We start from the raw sequence: 10,000 nt of genomic DNA, 5'->3' as shown, positions 1-10,000 counted from the left end.
ACACACACACACACACACACCTCTGAAATCATACAGGGCATGATGAAACAGATGTTAGTCACAACACACACACACACAGAGTTTGATTATTCAGCCTGTGCTTCACCTTGCTGGCGAACAGTCGGTCCTTGTCTGTTTGGAGAGGAGCGAGGGGCCACTCCTCTCTCTGCTCGGGGCCCCCAGAGCTGCGGGGCCTCTTGTGTGCCAGTCTCTTTTTGGGGGCCTCCGCGCTCCAGGGGTGCCAGGGCTTGTCTGTGCCCGTCCCCAGGCGCTCCCGACGCGCCTCGGCTCTGTCGCAGGAGCCCGTGCAGCTGGAGGGGGAGCTACAGGTGGAGCCGTCACTCATCCCCAGCAAACTCCTCTGATCCTCCTCCTCCTGCTGCTGCTTCTCTTCCTCCCTAAGCGTGCTGCCGTCCTCGCTGCCTCCGTCGCAGAGGTGCTGGTGGCTGCAGGAGGAGGCTTGGCTCTCCCCAGACGTGGGGGGTGAGGGGCAGCTCTTGCCCCCGCAGCCGGTGGAGGACGCGCTGGCCCACCTCATGCAGTCGGCGCCCAGACCCCCCCTCTCGCTCTCAGTGTCCTCTTCATCGCTGGCCAGCCAATCAATGGAGTAGTCTGAATCGGAGGAAGACATCCTCTGCTGCTGGCTCTAACAGATCCTGACCATCACTGACCTGGAGGAGGAGAAACACACACACACACACACACTGGTGACTCAAGTGATCTGCCTTTACCTGTCCAAAAGCTGTGCATCACACAAACATTAGGAATGTTTTTCAACAGTTGAACTCTCACTTAGTTGCAGTGATCATAGCCTACTGATGCTTTGGGGCTTTTCAGAAGTAGTGCTTAGTCAGAACACACAGGATGCGAACTCTCAGTGTGGAGGGGAGCAGGGCATTGCGTGGCATGCACACACGCACACACACACACACACACACACACACACACACACGCCCTGTCACCCACTTCTGCTTGTCCTCTTGCCCACTCTCACACCTCAGCTGAAACCTAAACTGCTGCGTGCATGTGTGCGTTTTTGTGTGTGTGCGCGCGCATGCATTTAACAGCCGGCCAGACATGGCGGGTAAATCACGTCAACCTGAGCATTCACAATAAATGCCAACCATGTCCCCGCCCTGCCTGCAACAGTGCAGATACACACACACACACACAGAGTCCTTCTGCCTGTGAAAGTGCAGAGACACAGACATCAAGAGCAGAGGAGACGAGAACAGAGGAGCGGAGCGCCAGTCACAACACCTGAGCCTCGACACACACACACACACACACACACACACACACACACACACACACACACACACACACACACACACACACACACACACACACACACACACACACACACACACACACACACACACACACACACACACACACACACACACACACACACACTCCTTCTGGGAAGCCTGGCACTGATTACTGTGTATCTCTCAAACCAAATATTGTCTTTTAGTCTACTGGTGGGCGAAGCTACGATCCAGCCAAAGCACTATGGATGATGATTATACATATGGCTGGATATTGAAAAAAAATAACGTTCTTGATAACAACATTTCAATCCGTGGTGAGTAATAAAATGTTCCATTGGTTAAAAGATACGGACTGCATCTTTAAATTCTGAGCGTATTTCCTTGAATATGTATGTGTTTGCACAACAGTGCCCCGCGCAGAGCAGATGTGAAGCGTCTACTTGCCCAAATGGCTGTCTGAGTCTGGCCGGGGTGGGCAGAGGGTTATTGAAAGGGAAATGTGTGACCAACCAGGTGGCCGAGGGCACGACTCCCAAAGGCTGCTTATTAATTCAACACGGCTGGAACGCTGCAACCATGACGACCACCCCGGGACACAAACAATGGCCCCAGAGAGGAGGCAGCCTACGGAGACGGCCTACGATTGAAACGGCCAAATCCACATCTGTGGCTCGGGGCCGGAGGCAGAGGATGTGGAGGTGAGCATCCAAGCATAGAGGAGGACCGGTAAACGTCACGCTGTGACAGCGCTGCATAGAATGAGTGCTGCAGGACCACACACACTCTCTCACTCACACACACACACTCTCGCCTTCTCTACCACTCACGTTAACAAATACCTTTTCTCTCACATACACACAGTCTCTCTCTCTCACACATTAACACACACTGTTGCTCTCTCACATAAATACTCACATACACACAAAGTCTCTCTCTCACACACATTAACACACACTGTTTCTCTCTCACATAAATACTCACATACATTGTCTGTCTGTCTGTCTGTCTGTCTGTCTGTCTGTCTGTCTGTCTGTCTGTCTGTCTGTCTGTCTGTCTGTCTGTCTGTCTGTCTGTCTGTCTCACACACACACGTGACTTGGGCCTAGCAGGCCAGGGACCCCATCAGCAGCAGACAAGCTTGGCTCAATGGTATCGCTCCATCAACCCAATCTAGCTCACTCCCAGCAAATATCCGTCCATTAACCGACTCGCTGGCCAGTAAGCATGTTGTCACATGCACAAGAGTGACCATGTCTCTTTGTCGAATAAAATGAATAAAATGAGGAGAATAGTTCTCACACTGTGTGGAGCTGATGGAAGTGGTGCCTTGTTCTTTGTCTCTGAGGACAGGGTTGCTCTGTTATGAGAGGGGGTTGGAGGCCCTTTTCTCAAGGATACACAAGGGAGGCCACCATGTGTGGGGGGGAAATCAATATATATAAGGCTTTCTATCGTTAATGAATGTAATGCATGTGGATGGAGCTATATTAAAAAGTATATGGTACATATTAAGCCCAAAGGCTACGCTCACGACTTTCTTTTGCCGAGGCATCACATGTCTGTTGCGCTGCTACTCGTGAGCAGAACAGGAGCAATGTGCAAACGATGGTAACGGATCTCACCTGAGACTAGCTTACACTCCCACGTATTACCCGCAAACGACCCACGACGCAACGCACGGTCAGTTGAATGTATCGTGACCTGTGCAAATATTTTAGGGCGTCATAGAGTATACACTTTTATAACCCATCACATCTTATGACTACATGTTCAAACGGGATAACAAGAGCTATACATTCCTCTTGGCAAGTCTTTCCAGGGCTTAATGTATTGGCCTTTATCATGTAATCACTACTTATAAAGACTAGGTTGTGAACACTGAGCTCGACCGGTCTACCTGTGGATTTTCTGTTTTCAGCGGGAATGTGTTGGTTGGTGCTAAAATACTTAGCGTTCTCTAAAAACTCCACAACGATTTAATGTACCTTTGTAAGGGCAATATATGACCGCGCTGTAAGACACCATACCCATGCCACTTAGGTTATCAAAACTAACGCACTGCCAAAAGTTAACACAGGTTGGAGATGTTGCAAACCCTGTGCACTGAGATGACTGCCCTGTCCTGTCGTAACAGACACAAAGAAAGACCTCGCAACCACGTCGAGAAATGTTGGTGTTAGTCACTAATTAAGAGAGTGAGGAAACATGCTGATAATTTCAGACAAGGTCTGATTGTCCAAATGAATTCGAGAAATGATATTGTTTAAGCATACTGCAACTCACTTTAAATACACAATTCTCTCATCTCAATATGGATCAGCCTTTCCTGTATCAAGAATAGCCCATAGCTTCTCAATCAAGTATATTCCTACGAACTATACTAAAGTCTTGTTTTATAGACTAAACAAGACTAGAGCAGACGGGTGGGCCATTATCAGCCGCTCAACAAATTGGTTGAAACATTAAACAAATGACACTGGATCTAGAAGCGGAATCGTCCGACAGGCTACTAAACAAGTAGGCCTACACCCAGAGATCACAATATGATTATATTATTGGACTACCTGTGGGGCTGAGGGGTGGGGTCCTCGACAACCTGAACGACTAATATTTTCTATTAAAGCGACATCTAAACTAAAAATGTAAAGGCTTTACAAGACAGCGGAACAACTAAACTCAATGACTCAATATCCTACTGTGGTCACTTCAGTGTACCATACAAAACTAAAATAATTCCTGCGTTCCATGACGCAAAATACCACACGACTATTTTTTAAGAGCACAGGCGATAGCGTTAATGAAGCGCACAATCACCGGGTTTGTTGGATAGCCTACTTTCACACAAGGACCAGTCCAAAATTGTGATCATTTTTGGCCACCTATGTTCTGCCGTAACGTTGTCTTTCCATCACTGCTTATTGACAATCCTACACACTTAAATAAAGCCTCACTTGTGAGATCACATTACATAATAACCTACACATTTCTGTACATTCATCATCTACACGGGATCTCACCGCAACGAACACTGTAGTCTAGTCTAATATTGAAGCAGAACACGCAAAGCAACGCTGTTTTTTAGACCGATGGTAATCTTACCTTACTCGGATGGAGCGGGGCTCTGGCTACTTTCCTTTGTTCAGTGGTAAATCCAGGATACTTCGGGAGTGAGCTGCTGATGTGAGGGACGTGGTTTCAGTGATGAGGACCTGCAATCGGCTGCCCGTGTTACTTCTCCCAAGGCAACGTGTCTGGCAGGGCGGGTACAAAGAGGCCGGGTTTCCCGATTTGTGCTTCCACACCTGAATCTGACCAATGGAGTTTGCGTCTGAAACTAGCGTCAGCCGATAGGCGAGACGACGTTGCATATTCAAATGAGATGCAAATAGCACAAACACGTGGACACGCGGATCAGTTTCATTTCACAGCCGGGCAGAAAGTCAACTTGCAACTGTTTTTGTTCACGACGTAGTCGGTCTTTTTTTAAGACCTCACAAGATCATGGGGATGTTGCTGGCAAATTCCACGCACTGTGCAGGCCAATCACCTCCCAATCATGACGTTTGACGGAGGGTAAAACTGTCTGGTCGATTTGTTAAAATAAAAATAAAAACTCGCTGTATTCAGTTTTGCCAGACCAGGAATTATTGGAGGTCAAAGTTGATTTCACAGACTGCTGATATATCTGGCCAATATCACTGTGCCTTCGTGCCTATTTTTAGGCCCGCTGATTGGAACGATATTTTCGTTTCGCAACTGCAAATAGACTAATGTGACGACATTAACACGGACCACGACAACGTGCTGCATGTGTCTGCACAGTAATCCAATGTGAGGGCATCGCATCGTCTCTCGCTATTTCACCGTCTGCCTGCCTGGGCGGGCTCGTCCCCCCCCCCCCCCCCCCGACTATCCTCGTTTGCTCTCGGCGCTGTGCAATGTGCAGTGCTGGTCGTATGCGGACCGAGCCGAATGAATGAAAGGGTCTTGAACGTGATACAGGGCTGCGCGTAGCCTACACTGTAAAAGGTAACACGACTACTAACTTAAATCATTTTAGTATTCTTTACTTGTGTAATGCTATCCCAGTGATTTAGCTCACATTATTTAAGTAATGTATTCATTTTGTATGCAAAAGCTCAAAAACTCAATGAACATGAGTAAACCGCACTCACAGCGCTTCAGTGCTAAATAGCTCTTAACTGCGCATGCGCATACGAGAGAGGCAGGAGAATCAGATTGAAGAGAGTTGGAGAAAGTTTAACGCTATACATGTGCGAAGCAGAACTCTGTCTCATAGTAAGTATTCAACTTAAATGCTTATTTTCATATATTAGCTGTGGGTTCATTCCTCGAAACTGTTTTTAGGAAGCCATACTTTCTGTTTATAGCGGTAACACCCGGTAATTAAGTTAAAACTAAGACAAGCTAATGCAGAAATGAACTGATGTTAGCTTGCTTATAGTCAAAGTTAGCCACAGAAGAACATAGCCTGCACATGATGTAAAGACCTCCTAAAACATAATTGAATCGCCCCCGCCACCCAAATGTCTTGACCTGTTTTTTTATTAACCCAAGTTGGTGGTAGTAATTCAATTCCCGTATATATATGTTTATGGCACTCGAGCACGTCATGCAGGCTAACACTCAACTCTGTTTAAAATTGGACTCCATGTGCTCACCGCAACCTTACATCAGAGACATGATTTTAGGGCATTATGGAAAACGGTTTGAAAGTGACAGCAAAAGCTTTGTGACTGATAAAAATGTCAATTTATCACTTATCGTGATAATCATTCTTTATATACTTTGGATGCTTGATGCGCTTATATATATTTATGAATACATTTCTAATGGCAGGCGAGCATGTCATGCAGGCTAACGGCTAGCTCATACTACATGTGTTGGGATGCGTTGGATCAATGGTTGAGGTGGGAGGAGTCTGGCGCATGGGGTTGTGTTGATAACGGAGACGTTATAGTGAGATTGACAGGTCACCAAACCAATCATGCATCTAGCAAGCAGTTTACCCACGTCGCAAATCCTATCAGAAGTATTTTTCAGTTACAATAATGGGTTTTTTACATTGTACAGTGTCTATTTCTCAGTAACTTTTAAAAAATCTAAGCAAAAAAGTCAAACAAACAACTTTTAGGTACAAATACGACCATCTACCCAGTTTGGTCCGCCATCTTTTTTATATATATTCGCGTGCTTTAGACTGAGCTTGAACACAAGATCTGATTGGCTAGCGCCTGTGCTGTCAGTTATGCATGAAAGGCAATTTAATTGGCTGACGCATGCTTTGCCTCAAAATGTAAATTTTGTGAGCAATGAAAGTTTGCATTTAAAAAAGAAATGGCTTTGAGTGGACTTTTGAGACCTCCTTCTTTTTTTGCAGGTTAAAGATAAAGAGCACAGGATGCATCCGCATTGGAAAACAACAGACAGTTGCTTGAAGATGAAATGAAGAAAAGGACACCAAATGCAGCACTTGTGAATCAGCTGATGAACCAGACCTTCTCACTGAGACGCAAAGAAATCGTCGAAGAGCAGCCTCCTGTGAAACGCATGTTGGAACGCTGGCCAGCGCTTTTCAGAAAACAGCAGGTATATTAATAAATGTATTCAATTTCGGTGAAATAAAACATACAGATCAGATAAACAAGCATGTTGTCTCTATCAAAATATTGTGGTCATCTCAATGTATTGCTGTGTTTGTTTTGTGTTCTCTTCTTAAAGGTTTTTGCAGAGTTCACTAGGGTGGCAAGTAAAGATCTTGAACTTTTTTGAGTCCTTGGACCGTCACATCCCTCGATTTCTCAAGATCTTTAAGTCCAAGAAGGGTGTTATTGGCAGGACACTTGCAGAGCTCCTTACTCAAGCTGAAATGAAGGTAAGCAATTTTAAGAATGGGTAAAGTCTTTACTTTTTACGATGGCGGTCCAGTTCCCTCTTTATCAGAAGTCTTTCTGAAGAAACTTTTCCTTTAAGGTTAAGGTTTGTTGTATTTTCTGTCATCATCATCAACAAATTCCAAACATGAACTTTAAAACTATTGAAAGCATATTAATTAGTTGTTGTGCTGTGTAATATGTTTCCTCTTTCAAAAAACAAAAACAGTAAAACACCAACTATTAAGCACATCAAATTACTTTTTTTTGGTAATGGGATTTGTTGATAACAAAGCTATCTATATATTATCAGTGCCCATGTGTTTTTCCCTAATAATTGTTTTCAGTTTCTTTTCTTGATTGGTTTTCCCCTCATTTGCAGACCCATGATGTTGTGGCAAGGCGGACAGCTGTCCTACGCTGTCTTGCAGTTTTTCTTGGGGATGATGGGAGTGATTTTTTTCAAAGTTTGTTTTGTAAGTATTACATAAAATCATATAATGTTTTTACACAGTTAAGTCATGAAGGCCTTTTTCAACAGCAAGGATAAACTCCTATTTATAACCTTCCTTTTGTCTGCAGGATTCAGATTCCATCACGGATTTCACCGAGATTCCTGTTGGGGTATTAACCGTCATACCCGAAGACAGCCCACAACCAAGTCAAAATGTCCTGCACCTTGAGCCATCCAGCATTGCTATCATACTGGAAGGTAACATCGTAATGGATGACCTTCAAAATCATACTGAAGCTATTTGCTTGACTTTTGGACTTATCTACAACCTTCATTTGGACTATCCCAGAAGATTGAAGAACACTTTTGACTTCATTCAGAGGGTCATGCTGGATCTGGGTGTAGGGAACCTTAGGCCAAAACTCCAGAGCTTAAAAAATGCCCTTTTGCAGTAGGTTGTTCTGAGTTGCTTGAACACACTGAATTGTTGTACTTTCACGTAAGCCAGAGTTATGTGTCACAATTAATGTCGGGTCAAGAGTGAATGTTTTGTTTGCCAATATTGTATGTATGTGCTTCCACAATTTTGAAAAATGCCCTTTTGCAGGTTGTTTTGAGTTGCTTGAACACACTGAATTGTTGTACTTTCACGTATATATTAAGCCAGAATGGCCAGTTATGTGTCACAATTAATGTCGCCTTAAGAGTGAATGTTTTGTTTGCCAAAATTGTATATATATGTGCTTCCACAATTTTGAAAAATGCCCTTTTGCAGGTTGTTTTGAGTTGCTTGAACACACTGAATTTTTTTGTACTTCCACGTAATATATATTAAGCCAGAATGGCCAGTTACAGTACATGTCACAATTAATGTCGCCTTTAGAGTGAATGTTTTGTTTTGCCAAAATTGTATGTGCTTCCACAAATTGTTATACTATGAGAAAATAAAAAGTAATACGGCTGACTGATAATTCTTTGTTGTGTTTACTTAATTTTTCTAAGGCAATCGGTTTCCTTAATTCCTTTAAGTAAACAGGACTATTTAGTGAAGTCACATTAACTTGGGTTGTATGAGTAGCTAACACTTAGAAATTAAAACTAATATTTACTTACATTTTGATGTAGGATAAACTCAAATAAATTGAGTTAATACAACTTTTTTTTAAGTAAACATAAATAGTAGACATACAGTAAACCTAACTTGAAAATTCTAGTTAAATTAACTTAACTTGTTCAAGGCAACCGGTTTCCTTGAATCCTTTAAGTAAGATCAACTTGTCAAATTTTACAGTGTAGTTGTTCTCCGATTACACACGTGATTTTGAATTTACGTTGCTCCAGCGTCATGTGGTTTAGGTTTCCGAGGGGCGGACTGCTACAGAACCATGTAATACTCTGGAAAAAAATTATACTTTTGGCTGTGAACAGAAAAAAAAAGTCTGCCAAAGAAGTGTATAGGGTGTTGGCTACATTTTTGCATTAAACAGGTTTGCTATACCTATGGTTAAAAACTCTGTCAGGGCACATGGGTGGCTCATATAATAATAATGGGGCTGTATATGAGTACTAATGCTATTTCTTTAGACTACTTTGTGTACTCTTAGAGTTTCTCTTAAAGAAATATGAGTGTTTTTTCATTTCATGACACTTATTCATTTCATAGATGCCTTCATCCAATGTGAGGTACAACAAGAAGCGATGAGATTAGGCTCCACCAAACCAATTGTTGTTAACTTTTTTTAACAGAATTGAGCCCACAGGCTAAAACAAAATTTACGAGACACTGTGAAGTGATGTCAGGAATTTTGCACCTTATTTATTGCACTCAACAGGTATTTCGGCGTCCCTTTTCCCCTGTGACATAGAGGTGTCATGTTGAATTGTGTGACAAGGCACATTTCTGGTCCTGGGTGGCATTGTGAGAAGGGTTTGTAGTGGTGTACACAAGGCCGGCTCAGGTGGGAAATGCCTGCCGGTATTTCTCCGATGATGGCTGCTGCCGTTTTTGTTTGGGTGAGTGTGTGTGTGTGTGTCTGTGTGTGTAAATGGCGATGGTGACGTGCAGGCAGTGAGTCACAGCGTCTCTCCTGCTCCCTCTAGCTCATTCTTTTTTTTTTCATGTTCTCTCTCCCTCTCTCTCTCTCTCTCTGTCTCTCTGTCTCACTCTCTCTCTCTCTCTCTCTCTCGGTACAGGGAGGTGGGAGGACAGACAGGGACGTGCTGCCCAGAGTCTGTGATTCAGAGCCCCCTAGACTGAGACGTGAGCACACACACACACACACACACACACACACACACACACACACACACATGTGTGTGAGACAACCTCCTTTCTCCCTGGCCTTCTCATCCGCCCTTTTTCTCTCTCTTTCCTTCTT

General features: G+C 43.9%; 1 protein-coding gene and 1 long non-coding RNA gene across 3 annotated transcripts in view; one reads left to right on the top strand and one right to left on the bottom strand.

Moving 5' to 3' along the window:
• LOC105892552 overlaps positions 1-5,202 on the bottom strand; it is an 11,094-nt gene extending 5,892 nt beyond the window's left edge. Inside the window, exons 1-2 of the mRNA XM_012818837.3 lie at positions 4,374-5,202; positions 107-671 (exon numbers count right to left, since the gene is read on the bottom strand). Of these exons, the coding sequence (XP_012674291.1) occupies positions 107-631 (525 nt within the window). The 5' untranslated portion in view covers positions 632-671; positions 4,374-5,202. The remainder of the gene's footprint in view (positions 1-106; positions 672-4,373) is intronic.
• On the top strand, positions 5,191-8,593 carry LOC116220011. 2 transcript variants are annotated; one of them, XR_004163405.1, is made up of 5 exons: positions 5,191-5,303; positions 6,676-6,884; positions 7,017-7,170; positions 7,551-7,644; positions 7,751-8,593. It is a non-coding gene; the product is annotated as an uncharacterized LOC116220011 (long non-coding RNA). The 2 variants fall into 2 exon arrangements; XR_006151861.1 differs by having other exon boundaries at positions 7,516-7,644.
• The last annotated feature ends 1,407 nt before the right edge of the window (positions 8,594-10,000 follow it).

Source organism: Clupea harengus, chromosome 3 (genome assembly GCF_900700415.2).
Source record: "Clupea harengus chromosome 3, Ch_v2.0.2, whole genome shotgun sequence".
In the NCBI taxonomy this organism is placed as follows: Eukaryota; Metazoa; Chordata; class Actinopteri; order Clupeiformes; family Clupeidae; genus Clupea; species Clupea harengus.
Note: the sequence above shows the minus strand (reverse complement) of the source record. Positions and strands in the feature narration are given on the sequence as shown.